Source organism: Coregonus clupeaformis, unplaced genomic scaffold (assembly GCF_020615455.1).
Source record: "Coregonus clupeaformis isolate EN_2021a unplaced genomic scaffold, ASM2061545v1 scaf0708, whole genome shotgun sequence".
NCBI classification, from domain to species: Eukaryota; Metazoa; Chordata; class Actinopteri; order Salmoniformes; family Salmonidae; genus Coregonus; species Coregonus clupeaformis.
In genome coordinates, this window is record NW_025534163.1 from 98,271 (window position 1) to 115,610 (window position 17,340).

At 44.2% G+C, this 17,340-nt stretch overlaps 1 protein-coding gene across 4 annotated transcripts in view; it reads right to left on the reverse strand.

Annotated features, from left to right (window-relative positions):
• Positions 1-17,340, reverse strand: part of LOC121545198 (partitioning defective 3 homolog B) — a 219,767-nt gene that overhangs the window by 84,568 nt on the left and 117,859 nt on the right. For 3 of the 4 annotated variants that reach the window (XM_041855666.2, XM_045216430.1, XM_041855668.2), the window contains 2 exons: positions 9,262-9,306; positions 2,457-2,711 (listed from right to left, as the gene is read on the reverse strand). In XM_041855666.2, the coding sequence (XP_041711600.2) occupies positions 2,457-2,711; positions 9,262-9,306 (300 nt within the window). The remainder of the gene's footprint in view (positions 1-2,456; positions 2,712-9,261; positions 9,307-17,340) is intronic. The other variant, XM_041855667.2, reaches the window with a different exon arrangement.

Below are 17,340 nucleotides of genomic sequence, written 5' to 3' on the forward strand. Positions count from 1 at the left end.
AAAGCGACTTACAGTCGTGCGTGCATACATTTTTTTTGTGTGTATGGGTGGTCCCGGGGATCGAACCCACTACCTTGGCGTTACAAGCGCCGTGCTCTACCAGCTGAGCTACAGAGGACCACAGCTACAGACATAATATTCACGCAATGCTTGCTCCTATACCCTCCTTTTTCTTGATCTCCAGTAGTTTCCACAACTAAGTCAAATGTCTTCCACATATCTGACTTTCCCTCCTGAGCAACCACGTCCTCCGCATCCATTTTGCGGTCACGTGTTACTGTGTTCGGAGTTTGTTCTAACCAATTTATTGATGTGATTATGATAGGCTATAGGTCAGGCCCTATTGGCCACATGCATGCGATGCTTACATGTTTCACGTAAAGAGAGCAAGGGTTTTTCCTAATCAAATTAGGGATTTCGGTAACATAACTTTTCAGTCAGAAATAAGTACAAAACTAAATGGCTGAAATGATGTTGCAGCTTCAGCACGGACAGTGCAATAAACCCTTGCTGTGCCGTGGTGCCTTCACGCTGCAGTAGGGAGGAGAGCGAGACAACGTGGTGCCTTTACGCTGCAGTAGGGAAGAGAGCGAGACAACGTGCTCCAGTCACACAGGCACTCCCTGTCATATTTTTTAAGTGTGACCATCGGGCTCTTTCTGGAGTCATTTGTGTGTCTTCATTATTTAATCAAACAGTGTGCTTAAAGCATCAGACAAGCTCAGTGCATATGTAGTTGATTTTATTCAAACACATTGGGTGTGTGTCTATATATGGAAAAATACGTTTTAACATTTTGACCAATCGATTGGTCGAAAGAACAGGACAACTCTCGCTCGACCAATTATTTTGGGGGTCGGGGACAGCCCTAAGGTCAACACAGATGTCACACACAAACAAGTAGACACACGATCAGACAAACACACACTCATATACCTCCCCCCATCCCTCCTGCAGTGCCTCAATACTTTGCAGCTGGGTTCAATGACAGGTCTTTTTGGGGAAATGGGAGAGGGGGGTGCTGCCTCCAATCTTGTATTCAGAATCACTGGTTCCCCCCTTTAAGCCTGAGGCAACCACTCCCTGAGGCCAGAGGGAAAGTCAGAGGCAAGTCTAGTGCTTTACAGTTCAGTTTGGATGCTCAGATGGTCATATGGTCACACACCCACACACACACCCACACACCCACACACACACACACACACACACTCAGGCACACACACACAATCAGACAGATCTTTGGCTTCACATTTGAGATGTTGCATCAAAAATGTGCTGCTGTGGGATTAAAAAGTTCCCTGGCCAGAAACGCTGACTACATATTCACTGAGCCGCCTAAACAGTGTGTCCTTTTGCGACCTCTCCGCGTTTGCTGAATGTCAGTGAGTTACGCAATGGCTAAATGACTCATTATTAATATCAGCGATAAATCAAAGTGTATACAACTCATGTGTGGATACTTGTGTATATTTCTGAATAATCCAAAGGCAATCATACACTGAGTGTACAAAACATTAGGAACACCTTAATATTGAGTTGCACCCCTTTTTGCCGTCAGAACAGCCTCAATTTGTCAGGGCATGGACTCTACAAGGTGTCAAAAGCATTCCACAAGGATGCTGACCCATGTTGACTCCAATGCTTCCCACAGTTGTGTCAAGTTGGGTGGATGTCCTTTGGGTGATGGACCATTCTTGATACACACAGGAAAATGTTGAGCATTAAAAACCAAGCAGCTTTACAGTTCTTGACAAACTCAAACCGGTGCGCCTGTCACCTACTACCATACCCTGTTCAAAGGCACTTACATATTTTGTCTTGCCGATTCACCCTCTGAATGGCACACATACACAATCCATGTCTCAATTGTCTCAAGGCTTAAAAATCCTTCTTTAACCTGTCTCCTCTCCTTCGTCTACACTGACTGAAGTGGATTTAACAAGTGACATAAGGGATCATAGCTTTTACCTGGATTCACCTGGTCAGTCTATGTCATGGAAAGAACAGGTGTTCCTAATGTTTGCACAGTCTGTGTAGATTAAGTTTGATCTAAAATGGCCTAAAACAAACATGACAGTTGAGAAAATATGAAATGACAAAAGACTAACTTTGTTGTACAGTACAGTGCAGCATCTTCTCCATTGATATCAATGCATGAAAAATTCAACCTAAGTGGAAGTTAGTATTCGCCCGAGTGTCTTCATATAAGTATGTGGACAATAACTAAAAACACAGTGGGTAGACTGACATCACTCTGTCTCTATACCTCACCATACCATAACATTGGGGTCCACCCTGTGTTCCCTGGGCCCCATGTTCCCTGGGCCCCATGTTGCCTCGGCCCCATGTTGCCTCGGCCCCAGGGAACATAGGGCCGAGGGAACTGAGGGAACATAGGGCTGAGGGAACATAGTCATGCTCAGCGTTGCATTAACGTTTATGGCGATTTCCCTTACCATCCTCCGGCTCCGAGGGCCCGTCGTAGGACTTGTCGATGGCGACACGGAAGCTCTGGTTGCAGCCCCTCCCCCGCACCATGTGGGGTCTGGGGCGGTGGAAGGGCACCTTGCTCTGCTGGCTCAGCTGCCGGGCCTCCGACACGGCCGACTGGAGGCTCTCCAAGGAGCAGGACTTCCATAGGCCCAGAGTGGGACCCAGGTCACTCTCCCTGGATGAGGACACTGAGAAGGGGAGAGACAGGGAGGGAGCCCCTGGTCAGCATGGATAGAAGGATGGAGGAAGAGGATGGGAAGTGGAAAGAAAGGAATAGGAGAGGGAGAGAGAAGATGAGCGGTTGGGGAGAAATGGATGAACAATTTAAAATGGGGAGTTAGAGTGAAAAGGATGCATAGGAACAGGTGTGTGTGTGTGGGTTGACAGGACAACAAAATGCAGTGATCATATAGTAAAGGGAGAACAGTAAGAGATGTGAGGCAAGAGAGAGAGGGAGGGAAAGGACGCATTCATGTAGAAGCAAAGGAAGAGGATGAAGGGGGCGGCGCACAATTGACATGGGGCGGCGCACAATTGGCCCAGCGTCGTCCAAGGTAGGGGAGGGTTTGGCCGGCAGGGATGGCGTTTGCAATGCCAGGGTTGTGGGTTCGATTCCCATGGGGGGCCAGTATGAAAAAAATAATGTATGCACTCACTAACTGTAAGTCGCTCTGGATAAGAGCGTCTGCTAAATGACTAAAATGTAAAAATGTAAGGACTGCCAAAGGACTGCCAAAGGACTGCCGTGAGTATACAGGAATGGGCCACAGTTAGGAGGAAGAGAGACAGAAAACAAGAGGACATGATAGGAGGACTGTAAAGACGATAGGACAGATGAAAAGAGGAAGATCACAGTTAATGAAGAGGAGGGAGGAAAAGAGAGAGAAGAGGAGGTGGGAAGGGAGGAGGAGTGTGAGGAGGATAAGGACTAGCAGAAAAAACTAAAGCGGGAGGACACAGAGGAGGGCTGCGAAGAAGGGAGCAGATAAAGAAAGAGAAGAGAAAATAACAGAAAAAAAAGGGTCACGCAGGAAAAGGTCTCCTGCACACGTCATTCACATGGCCAACCATCTTCATGGGGAGCTACTGGGTATACAGGTTTTTGCTTCAACCCTGCTGTAAACAAACAACAAAGGTCCTGGTGAGCAGCTAGAGCAGTAAGTGTTCTAAATTAGGGTTGGAGCAAAAGCCTGCAGGATGGTATAGCTCTCCAGGAGAAAGGTTGGTCCAATGGTTAGTGCTGTAGGTTAGTCACAGAGGTCCATCACCAGACCAGAGCATGCATAAGTAGGCCGCAGAGACAGACAAGCAAAGGGGATGTGGCGTGAAATACACAGCCAGTCCCAAATCGTTTAATGTTTGCAGATCTGTATGGTGGAAGTGATATAGATGTAGCTCCACCATTACACTGGTTATACCTATCCATACCCTTCAGATCTGCAATTATTGAAGTGTTAGGGCCAAGGGGTGGGTTAGGGAGCGATTTGGGACCGGTTCACTGTTTAGCTAAAAGTCAAGAAAATAATCTCAGATTCACAGGGTATGCAACTGTGGAAAAAAGTGACACGCTATTTTGCTAAAAGGTATGGAAAATAGTTTAAAACCGACGGAAAAAGTGACTATTTCTAAGAGTCTATTTCTAACTCACACCAGGGATTTGCAAGACTTTTATGCTTCAAAACGTTCTCGGAGATGATAAAAGCTCAAAATGTTCTCGTTTTAGACTCTCTTTTGTCGATTCATAGTCTTCAAAGCCTGAGAATATTACTCTTGAAATGGATCTTTGGAGAGTGGGCGATAGAGTCAAGGGGAAAGGAGGGAAAGTGAGCCAGTGCTGTAGCGGCAGTGGCTTTTAAGTCCTAAATTGACTTTCTGAGGAAGAAGTGGGATTTGTATGAAATAAGGGGTTATAAATAAAACGCTCAATTTGAGAGGAAGGATTTGTGTCATAAATGTAATTACGGCTGTCCGGCTAGCAACCTGATAGAATTAAGGCGCTTGCTGCTGGGGTGCTGCAGTGCACGCTGGGCTCAGTTTGTGTGTGTGCGGTGTACGCTTGTGTGCATTTGTAAGCACAACACCACCTGTGTATGTGTGTGTGTGTGCATTGCGTGCGCAAATGCACGCATATGTGTTTGTGTGTGTGTGTGCGCGCGCACGTGTCTGTGTGTCTGCGTGTTTGAGAGTGTGTGTGTGTGTCTTCCTTTCATCCATATCCAGTGTAGGTATGTCAAATGGGTAAAGGTAGATGTAAATGAATAATGAGCACTACGGGAGGGCTATCATTCTCCTGCAGAATCAGGGTGAAAACAGCATTTGACCCCTATCAGCATGTGGCCCAGATGCTCAATGTGGGTTCATTCACTCACACTCATCATGTCAAGTCAACAATCATTGGTGATTGGTGCAATCCTCTGACAGTGCAGCACAAGACAGGAATTCCGTAGGGGATTCACACAAATCAATACTGTCCGTCTGAATACAATCTTGAGCTATACGAGTAATGTTACGCAACTACCTCCAGCAACACACACCAGAGTTACACAAATCAAAACACATTGGAACCACACATGTACGATGCAGAGAAGCATAGCGGCTTCTCTACTCGAGTGCTGCAGCCACACTGTAAGCCACTGGGTGTCAAACCCAATGTTTCAGCAGAAACACACCCAGCACTAGACTAGAGAGACTAAGAGAGAAGATAGTATATACTTTATTAGTCGACGCGAGATGGAAATTTGTCTTCTGCTTTTATCCAACCCCCCTGATATACACACACATACACACATTAGGTTGGAGAGGCTGGAGCAGAGGGCAGCCGCAGGGCATCGCCCAATGAGCAGTTTAGGGGGTTAAGTTCCTTGATCAAGGGAACATCGGCGGTAGGTGGCACCTGAGATTATGTTATTATTATTTGTAAGCGTGAGCGTTTCACTCTTTGAGTGAGCATTTCTGCAGCTCAACTGAGCAAGGGTGCCACCGGTGCTGGAAATGCCACTTTTTAAGCAGCCTCTCCCTGCAGTGGATGATTTAAAAGGTCAGTTGTCATGGAGACACCTCTGTCCGTGTCTGTGTGACTGTGTGTATGTGTGTGTCTGTGTGTGTGTGTGTGTGGGTGTGTGTCTGTGTGTGTGTGTGTATCTGTGTCTCTGTGTGTGTGTGTGTGTGTGTGTGTGTGTGTCTGTGTGTGTGTATGTGTATGTGTCTGTGTCTGTGTCTGTGTGTGTGTCTGTGTGTGTGTCTGTGTGTGCGCGCGTGAGCCTCCCTCTTCTTCTCATCATCATGGAGGATAGACACTATTGGTTTTATCTTTCCATCTCGGAGAACCCTGGATTCAATCTCTCGGCTAGCCTATAAAACCACGTTCACTGTGATGGGAACTAGTAAAACAAAATATATTTCCCCTTTCCAATAAATGGAAAATAAATATAACCGTTTCAATGTGGGTGGGTGGAATCCTTCAAACCTATTTTAATATCACAACCTTTGGGTGTTGACATTTGAGCTCTACCAGACGAAAACAGAATAATTTAGTGTTCATAGGGCAATGTATAGGAGAGGCAGATACAACAACAAAAGATACATTCATGTCTTACCAAACAGGTTTTAGAGTGGTCAGCAATGCACATGTAAGTAGCCACTACCTTGTCTCGTGAAATAATTAACTTAACCCAAAAGTTCCACCCAATCAAAGTACAATCCAATTAAGGTCCCGACCAATCACAGTTTAGCTCCAATTAACGCTGCAACCAATCATAGCTTATCTGCTCTCCCTGAGTGCACTCTGATAAATCGGACGGGACACAGACGCAGGCAGTAATCGTGTTTAGATGTATAGATGGAGCCTATGGCTGCATATTTGCTCCGTTAGATGTATGGATCTAATAATGGTTGGGGACTTAAAAGGCCATTTCATAATTACAGACTCACCTTTAGCAGATTAGTCAAGTGGAGGGATGGAAGGGGGAGAGGGAGAGGGGGGCAGAGACTAGAGATGGGACATGTGCCATTTGTTAAAGCTAGGTTTAATAAATGCACTACTACACTGCGGTAGAACACAAAGAATGTAGAGTGTGGGCAAAGTACACACACACACACGTACACACACACACACACACACACGTATACACACACACACACGTGCGCACACACACAGACAGATGGCCATTCCCACTACAGAGTGATCCATCAATTCAAATCAGCCCAACATGGTGACTTTCAACTTGAATCAACAACAGTGAGATGGGGGAGAGGGGGGCTGGGTAGAGAGAGAGCGATACGAACTACAATAAAGCAGGGTTCCATGTTGGCAGGGGAAAGGGAAGGCTACATGTTTTCAAAGTCTAATTGCAGAAGGGGACAAAACAAAATAATGGGCACTGCCAGTTGCGCAGCTGGCCAGAAGCTAGCCAGTGTTTCCCGCATCTACTGGTAACAGGGCTTCAGCGTGGGTGGATATCCCCTGTCTCCAACAAAAACAAACCCAGGCATCAGTGGAGCAAAACATGCACACACACCACAACACGCACGCACCAAACGCTTGAAACAGCTGAGACAAAATGTGTTAGAAGCTGTGTGTGCGCGTGCGTGTGTTGGAAGCTTCCCAGACCTGTGTGTGAGTAGAGCTGCCAGGGGGAGACGTTAAGCGCCAGGGGACAGCCAAGCAGAGACAGAGACCACAGCGGAGAGATGGAGAGAGAGAGAGGCCCCCCTCCAAACATCCATCTATCCCCATCTCCTACACGAGCATGTTCTCCTCTGGCTGTTGATACATACTCTAGTCTGTTCAGAGGACCTGAGGATTACTGGAGCTATCCCTCTTTCTCTGTCACACACACGCAAAGAAACACACACGTGTATTTGTGTATGTGTCTATGCATGCACGGACCCACACACACACACACAGAGAGAGAGAACCTAAATCAGGAGGCTTTAAAGACCAGGCTTATTCAGGCGGTAGCTATGAGAAGGTAGAGAGCAAAGGAGATATAGGGGCACTAGGAGAGAAGGGAAGGGAGGATGATTTGGTAGGGGAAGCTCAAAGGATGGAGCATGTTACCCATAATCACATAACACCAGGAAAGCACAGAGAGAAGGAAAGAGAGAGAAGCAGGAGAGGTGAGAACAGAGGAAGAGAGAGGAAGGAGGATAATTGGGATATGGAGAATAAGAGAAGAGGAAATGGGGATAGGAGGGGACAGACTAAGCAGGAGAGAGACAAGATGGACAGAGAGAGATAGCTAGTAGAGAAAGAAGACTAACAACAGTAACAAGAAAGAGGTCTAAAACAAACATAAAAGGGTGAGAAAGATAGAGTGCGAGCACAGAGAAAGCGAGGAATAGAGAAGGTATGGAGAGAGTGAGAGCAAGAAATCACAAAAGCAAATGAGAGAGCGATAGACAGAAATAGGGGAGCGAGAGAGAAAGAAATAGTAGGAGAGAGAGCGAGCGAGTTGGGAGAGAGATACAGGAACATAGAAGGGAGAGAAATAGAAGGAAAGTCTCTCTCTCTCTCTCTCTCTCTCTCTCTCCTCAGCCCGAACAGAGAGGTTTTAGTCAGATTAAAACAGGATGCGGAGCCCCTCTTAAAGACCATCCTACTAATGAAATATGTCAAGGCCATAAAGAAGCATGGGGCCATTTAGAGAATCATGCACGGGGGCCAAGTCCAATATGGCCCCGTCAGCAAACTGGCCTCAGTGCAGCCTGTCAATATGCATTAGCTTCCACATCAATTACAGGCTGATGTAGAAAATCAATCTCTTTATTTATCATAGCCCATAAGGGTTATTATGACTACCGATCAGAAATGGGCTTTGAGGGAAATCATATGGGTAAAATGTGTTGTATATTGGGGTTGTGCCGCAGAGCATCATGGGGGTTTGTATGGTCCCGTGTGGCTCAGTTGGTAGAGCATGGCGCTTGCAACGCCAGGGTTGTGGGTTTGATTCCCACGGGGGACCAGTACGAAAAAAGTATGAAAATGTATGAACTCACTACTGTAAGTCGCTCTGGATAAGAGCGTCTGCTAAATGACAAAAATTTAAATGTAAATGTAAAAATAGGTTTGGGTGTATGGAGGGAAAAAAGCTGAGCGTGGTATTTTACTGTGGGGGTGGGACTTGTAGAGTCGTCGTTATGCGGCAACAGGTTTATGTTGTGGTAGATTTAAGGTGTGTGTGTTTCTGTGTGTGTGTGTGTGCGTGCGTGTCTGCGGGGGGCGTGCGTTCAAGCCTATCACTCAATCCCTGCACCCTCTTTCTCACTTAAGTGAAAGGAGACAATTTAAGAACATCCCGGTCTAATGCAATCTAGGGCTGTTGGAGCAACGATGTAGCTTAACAAATTACTTCCTGCTGCTTCCAGCTGAGTAAGGAGAACACATAAAACAGGTGCAGTGACACAAAGCATCTCCCTGCTGAAGTGTGTTCGCTCCAGGGTAAAGTTTGCCTAAGTACAGATCTAGGATCAGCTTCCCCTTCCCCAATCCTTACCTTAACCATTAGTGGGTAAATTCAAAACTGACCAATGACCAGTGTGTCTAGGGACAACTTCACCCTACTATGGAAGGAAGAGTCAGAGGAGGAGTCCTGAAGAGGTCATAACCTGTTTTGCGGTCAGTATGACAGCACAATTAAAATTAGGATTATTTTCCATACCTTTTTTCAATGTTCAGTCGCTTTCTTTCTCTGAGAAGGTGTGTGTGTGTGTGTCTGAAGAGTGTGTGTGTGTTAGAGATCAGGATAGGGGGAGAGTGTGTTTCTTCACCTGGTCTCTGCTCTGCCAGGGATCTCATGTTGCTCTCATCAGCCACTGAAACACAGAAAACACAAAGAGTGAATATTGGACCACCATAAGGGTTGCCTTTGTCTGTGTTTTCTCTGAGCAGAGATGGAGAAAAAGAGAGAGGGAGCAACACAGGGAGAGAAGAGCGAGAGGGAAAGAGAGAAAAGGTATAGGAGAGAGAGGGTGGGGAGGGCGAGAACAGGGGACTCTCTCCCTCATTCCCTCCCTATCCCCCCCCCCTCTCTTTTTCTCCCTCCCTCTCTCTCTCCCTCCCTCATCCGTCTTTCCCTCTCTCCCTCTCTCTAATCCACACCAACAGGATTGAGGAGGCAGGCAGGGAGCGGCAGCGGCATCAGCTGCCAGAGGGGCACTGCACCCGGGACACAATAATAGGTTTTCATTACGTTGCAATTTCTCTGAAATAATCCCTTTTCATTTTTTATGAGGTCAATTTTCTCCCGGCAGAGAAATGAGGGAGCGGAAGAAAAATAAAAAAGAGAGCGAGAGAAAATGCAGCTGCGACGGAGGAGACAATGGATTAGACTGGCTGTTATATTTGCTGGCTTCATGCGTTACGTTTTCCCTCAAATACAGTAGCCACAAAGATGTTGTGGTGGCGGCTGTGTGTGTGAGCTGTGTGGCTCGTAGCTAAAAAATAATGTGCATATGAATCTGATTCTATTGTTACAGAGATCCCCCCTGTTCGGAGAGCAGCATCAACAATCTCTCACCCACCCACCCACACAAATAAATGTTCTGCTGCTGTGATAGGAATTTGCTGCTGGTGTTAGTGAGCTCATTATGGCTACTGTTCAGTGAATTGCATGGTTTCTTCTCCACGTGTGTGCGTTCATGCACATGACTCAACTAATGTCAGATCAGGTCATGTGGTCAGGAAAAACTCCTGGGTCTGAATTCAAAACGTGTCTCAGAGTAGATGTGCTGATTTAGTTACCACCTTATGATTTCAAAGGCAAAACTGATCCTAGATCAGCACTCCTACTCTGAAAGGGTTTATGAATAGGGGCCCAGGTCCAACCATTAAGACAGACTTGAGAGTGAGTGTTCAGGACCACAGTCTTGGCTAAGCCTATTTAACCAACATCAGATACCTCTGAAACACTAAAAAAGCCATGTGTGCGTCCTAAATGGCATCCTATTCCCTATATAGTAAGTCAAATAAACAGCCTTGTCTGAGACAGAATGTCTCTCCTGTTTCTGTAGCATGAGGCAGCTTGATGTATAAGTACACACCCTGGACAAAAGTTCCTGAATAGGGAATAGGGTGCCATTTGAGATGCAGCCCATGTTTTGTCTACACTACTCACTCTCTTAGTTAACAAAACATTTGCTAAGCACCAGAGCTTATATTGCTTATTACTTTTTGTTTAGTGCAAAAATAAACCCTCAGACTTGACTCACCCGGCTTAACCCCCGTTTGGAAATGGGAAACTACTAAAGGGGGTGACCCCTACAAATGTCACAGGGTCACAGTGTCGTACAGTCCCCATGCCTCTGGTTACGCCCCCCCCCTCCCTCCCCCCTCAGATAACAACCTCATCTCAGTCTGTCATTTTCATGAGGGAGGGAGAGGAAAGGGAGGGGGGTTAGAGAGTAGGAGAAAGGTGAAGTGAGGGAGAAATATGGAGAGAGAAAAAGGTGGGTGCATTGAGAGAGAAAGAGAGAGAGAGAAAGAAGGGAGAGAGAGAGAGAAAGATGTACAGAGAGCGTGAAAAGAGAGCGTGAAGCGTCGAAAAAGAAGGAGAAAGATTGACAAAGGGAGTGAAAGAGAACAAGAGAAAAGGTAAGACAAGAGAATCAGTGAGTAGGATGTGGGGGGCCTCTTCCTAATAAAAGCCAATCAGTGTGCAGTAGCGGTGTGCCATTAGTTTAGGAGGGGGAACCCAATCCACAACCCTAATGAACTGGGATTGGAAACCAGCGACGGGCAAAAGAGTTTTAACAGAATGAGATATACCTCACTCTGAAAGAGAGAAGAGAGAGAAAGGGAGGGAGACGGGTGGGAGATTGAGAAAAGAGATGGGGGGGGGATGAGAGAAGAGAGCGAGAAAAAGAGGGAGAGAGAAAGGAGTGGGGTGATAGAGAAGACAGAGAGAGGGTGAGAGCAAAAGTAGAGAGGCTAACAGGGTCACCCAGGGGCTAATATGAGGAAATAAGCTGCTGTGCTCTCGGCTTTCAGGGAGAAAGTTGGCACAGACTGAGCAGTGTCATGTGTACACGGGCGCATGCACGCACACAGAGCAGTGTTAGACTGACTAGACGGTCTAGTTCAGGAACCGTTGTCTGAAAGGTCATACCCTTCATGGTCATATGCGTGTTAACATAGCATTATAAGACCATTCCAATGGGCCCATGTGATAATAAATGTCATGAGTCAGTTCTAAATGCTTGATTAGATTAAGAAGAAGAATGCATTAAGTATTATGGAGGTCAGAAGGGTTTCTATGTAGAATAACAACGATATGGTCAATAGCGCGCATTTAAGCCGACACTAAACTATTCAAACTGATTTTGACTATAGGAAAGGACAAAGGTGGCTTTCACAAATTATGTCAGACTATGGAGTGATTTCAGTGCCAACAGAAACTGTACTTGAATTCAATATTTTTGAATTTGAATTTATTTTTTATTTTTATGCACAAATTGAATCATGAACCATGCTCTTTTGATGATTAACCTTGTTGGAGACATGAAGACTTGTGTTAGCTTCCTGAACATCCTTATGGGCTTTAGCTAAGTGGGCGAACACAGTATTGTGACGGGCAGGAGACCTGGTTCGAACCCAGTCAGTCACAAGAGCAAAATAAATAGGGAGTGGAAAGGCTATACTTACAGTGCATTTGGAAAGTTTATTTATTTATTTTTTATCCTCATCAATCTACACACAATACCCCATAATGACAAAGCAAAAACCAGTTTTAGACATTTTTGGAAAATGTAATAAAAATAAACTGAAATATGACATTTACATAAGTATTCAGACCCTTTACTCAGTAATTTGTTGAAGCACCTTTGGCAGCGATTACGGCCTCAAGTCTTCTTTGGTATGACGCTACAAGCTTGGCACACCTGTATTTGGGGAGTTTCTCCCATTCTTCTCTGCAGATCCTCTCAAGCTCTGTCAGGTTGGATGGGGAGTGTCGCTGCACAGCTATTTTCAGGTCTCTCCAGAGATGTTAGATCGGGTTCCAAGTCCGGGCTCTGGCTGGGCCACTCAAGGACATTCAGAAGTTTTTGCTCTGACATGCACTGTGTCAACTGTGGGACCTTATATAGACAGGTGTGTGCCTTTCCAAATCCCGTCCAATCAATTGAATTTACCACAGGTGGACGTTGTAGAAACATCTCAAGGATGATCAATGGAAACAGGATGCACCTGATCTCAATTTCAAGTCTTATAGCAAAGGCTCTGAATACTTATGTAAAATAAGGTATTTCTATTTTTGATTTTTTATAAATTTGCAAACATTTATAAAAACCTGTTTTCGCTTTGTCATTATGGGGTATTGTGTGTAGATTGATGAGTAAAAATTTAATTTAATCAATTTTAGAATAAGGCTGTAACGTAAGAAAATGTGGAAAAAGTAAAGGGGTCTGAACACTTTCCGAATGCACTGTAGAAGGGCAATCACAGGGCTATTCAATTATATTCTTATGTGGGCCAAATTGCGTTTTTTGTCACACTCTTTTCTAACATGTCCTGCATGGCCTGTGCAGCATCATAGAGGGGAACAGAAGGCACATTGATGTTCCAGAGAGTCTTAGCTTTCAGGAATGGGGTCGTAATAGCTTATAACAGTTCAAACACTAGAGCAAAATTAATAGGAAGAGAAATTCAACATGCCAAATTGGCAACAGAAACCCCACGTTTGAGAGTGTTTGAAAACTGAATCTGAAAGCATCTGAAAAGTTGAGTGCCTTGCAAAAGTATTCAGACCCCTTGAATTTCTTCACATTTTATTGTGTTACAAAGTGGGATTAAAATTGATTTAATTGACTTTTTTGTCAACAATCTACACAAAATTCTCTGTAATGTCAAATTGCAAGAAAAATTCAAACCTTTTTTGAAGATTCATGAAAATGTGTCATTACATATGTATTCAGCTCCCTGAGTCAATACATATTAGAAACACCTTGGCATCAATTACAGCTGTGTCTTCTTGGGCAAGTCTATAAGAGCTTTGCTCACCTGGATTGTGCGATATCTGCCCATTATTATTTTCAAAATTCTTCAAGATATGTCAACATGTTGTGGATCATGGTTACATGGACAGCAATTTTCAAGTCATGCCATAGACTTTTAAGTCAAAACTGTAACTTGGCCACTCAGGAACATTCACTGTCTTCTTGGTAAGCAACTCCAGTGTAAATCTGGCCTTGTGTTGTAGGTTATTGTCCTGCTGAAAGGTGAAATCCTCTCCCAGTCTCTGGTGTAAAGCAGGTTTTCCTCTAGGATTTTGCCTGTGCTTAGCTCCATCCCGTTTATTTTTATCCTGAAACACTACCCAGTATTTGCTGATGTGAAGCATACCCATACCATGATGCAGCCACAACCATGCTTGAAAATAAAGGAGGCAGTTACTCAGTGATGTGTTGTGTTGGATTTTCCCCAAACAGAAGGCTTTGCATTTAGGCCCAAAAGTGCAATCCTTTGCTGTGTTTTCTTCCCAGTATTAATTTGGTGCCTTGTTGCACACAAGATACATGTTTTGGAATATTTGTATTCTTCTTTTCACTCTGTCGTTTAGGTCATTATTGTGGCATCACTACAATGTTGTTGATCCATCCTCAGTTTTCTCCCATCACAGCCATTGAACTCTGTAGCCATTTTAAAATCACCAATAGCCTAATGGTAACATCTCTGAGCAGTTTCATTCCTGTCCTGCAGCTCAGTTAATAAGGAGAACTGTATCTTTGATGTGTCTGGGTGGTTTCATACATCATCAACAGCATAATTATTAACTTGACCATGCTTAAAGAGATATTCAGTGTATGATGTGTTATTGTCACCAATCACTGCTCTTCTTTGGGTCTTTCGAAAAGCTCCCCGGTCTTTGTAGTTGAATCTGTGCTTGAAATTCAATACTTGACTAGGGACCTTACAGATGTTGGGTTAGTCATTCAAACATCATGTCAACCTCTTATTTCACACAGAGTGAGTCCATGTAATTTATGTGATTTGTTAAATTGAATACTTATGCAATTACTATATTTTGGTTATTAATTATTTATTTATAAAAATATATATATTATATATGTATTGAACAAAAACATAAAAACAAAATGTACCAATTTAATTGATTTTAATGAGTTACAGGAAATCAGTCAATTGAAATAAATTAATTAGTCCCTTATTTACGGATTTCACATGACTGGGAACACATATGCATCTGTTAGTCACAGATACCTTTAAAAAAAAATGGGCCTCACAATGGGCCTCTGGATCTCATCACGGTATTTTTGTGCATTCAAATTGCCATCGATAAAATGCAATTGTGCTCGTTGTTCGTAGCTTATGCCTGCCCATACCATAACCCCACAGCCACCATGGGGCACTCTGTTCACAACATTGACATCAGCAAACTGCTCGTCCACACGCCATACACATGGTCTGCGGTTGTGAGGCAGGTTGGACCTACTAACTAATTCTCTAAAATGACGTTGGAGGCGGCTTGTGGTAGAGAAATTAACATTACATTCTCTGGCAACAGCCCTGGTGGACATTCCTGCAGTCAGCATGCCAACTGCACGCTCCCTCAAAACTTGAGACATCTGTAGCATTGTGTTTTGTGACAAAACTGCACATTTCAGAGTGGCTTTTTACTGTCCCCAGCACAAGGTGCACCTGTGTAATGATCAAGTTGTTTAATCCGATTCTTGATATACCACACCTGTCAGGTGGATAGATTATCTTGGCAAAGGAGAAAACTCACTAACAGGGATGTAAACACATTTGTGCACAACATTTGAAAGAAATAAGCTTTTTGTGCATATGGAACATTTCTGGGATCTTTATTTTAGCTCATGAAACATGGGACCAACACTTTAAATGTTGTATTTATTTTTTTGTATAGTGTATGTGTATATACAGTGGGGAGAACAAGTATTTGATACACTGCCGATTTTGCAGGTTTTCCTACTTACAAAGCATGTAGAGGTCTGTCATTTTTATCATAGGTACACTTCAACTGTGAGAGACGGAATCTAAAACAAAAATCCAGAAAATCACATTGTATGATTTTTAAGTAATTAATTTGCATTTTATTGCATGACATAAGTATTTGATCACCTACCAACCAGTAAGAATTCCGGCTCTCACAGACCTGTTAGTTTTTCTTTAAGAAGCCCTCCTGTTCTCCACTCATTAACTGTATTAACTGCACCTGTTTGAACTCGTTACCTGTATAATGCTCCTGTAAGTCGCTCTGGATAAGAGCGTCTGCTAAATGACTAAAATGTAAATGTAAATAAAAGACACCTGTCCACACACTCAATCAAACAGACTCCAACCTCTCCACAATGGCCAAGACCAGAGAGCTCTGTAAGGACATCAGGGATAAAATTGTAGACCTGCACAAGGCTGGGATGGGCTACAGGACAATAGGCAAGCAGCTTGGTGAGAAGGCAACAACTTTTGGCGCAATTATTATAAAATGGAAGAAGTTCAAGATGACGGTCAATCACCCTCGGTCTGGGGCTCCATGCAAGATCTCACCTCGTGGGGCATCAATGATCATGAGGAAGGTGAGGGATCAGCCCAGAACTACACGGCAGGACCTGGTCAATGACCTGAAGAGAGCTGGGACCACAGTCTCAAAGAAAACCATTAGTAACACACTACGCCGTCATGGATTAAAATCCTGCAGCGCACGCAAGGTCCCCCTGCTCAAGCCAGCGCATGTCCAGGCCCGTCTGAAGTTTGCCAATGACCATCTGGATGATCCAGAGAAGGAATGGGAGAAGGTCATGTGGTCTGATGAGACAAAAATAGAGCTTTTTGGTCTAAACTCCACTCGCCGTGTTTGGAGGAAGAAGGATGAGTACAACCCCAAGAACACCATCCCAACCGTGAAGCATGGAGGTTGTTCTTTTGTCTCATCAGACCACATGACCTTCTCCCATTCCTTCTCTGGATCATCCAGATGGTCATTGGCAAACTTCAGACGGGCCTGGACATGCATCATTCTTTGGGGATACTTTTCTGCAAAGGGGACAGGACGACTGCACCGTATTGAGGGGAGGATGGATTGGGCCATGTATCGCGAGATCTTGGCCAACAACCTCCTTCCCTCAGTAAGAGCATTGAAGATGGGTCGTGGCTGGGTCTTCCAGCATGACAACGACCCGAAACACACAACCAGGGCAACTAAGGAGTGGCTCCGTAAGAAGCATCTCAAGGTCCTGGAGTGGCCTAGCCAGTCTCCAGACCTGAACCCAATAGAAAATCTTTGGAGGGAGCTGAAAGTCCGTATTGCCCAGCGACAGCCCCGAAACCTGAAGGATCTGGAGGTCTGTATGGAGGAGTGGGCCAAAATCCCTGCTGTAGTGTGTGCAAACCTGGTCAAGACCCACAGGAAACATATGATCTCTGTAATTGCAAACAATGGTTTCTGTACCAAATATTAAGTTCTGCTTTTCTGATGTATCAAATACTTATGTCATGCAATACAATGCAAATTAATTACTTAAAAATCATACAATGTGATTTTCTGGATTTTTGTTTTAGATTCCGTCTCTCACAGTTGAAGTGTACCTATGATAAAAATTACAGACCTCTACATGCTTTGTAAGTAGGAAAACCTGCAAAATCGGCAGTGTATCAAATACTTGTTCTCCCCACTGTATGTGTTATATATATATATATATATATAGTAAAATGTGTATAAAATGTGAAGAAATCTAAGGGGTCTGAATACGTTTGCAAGGCACTGTATGAAACTTTGGTAAACTTGAAATTATATATAGTTTGTACACTTGAAACACAGATAATGAAAGCAATATCTACCATACTGAAATTGAATATATAAATGTTATTGATAT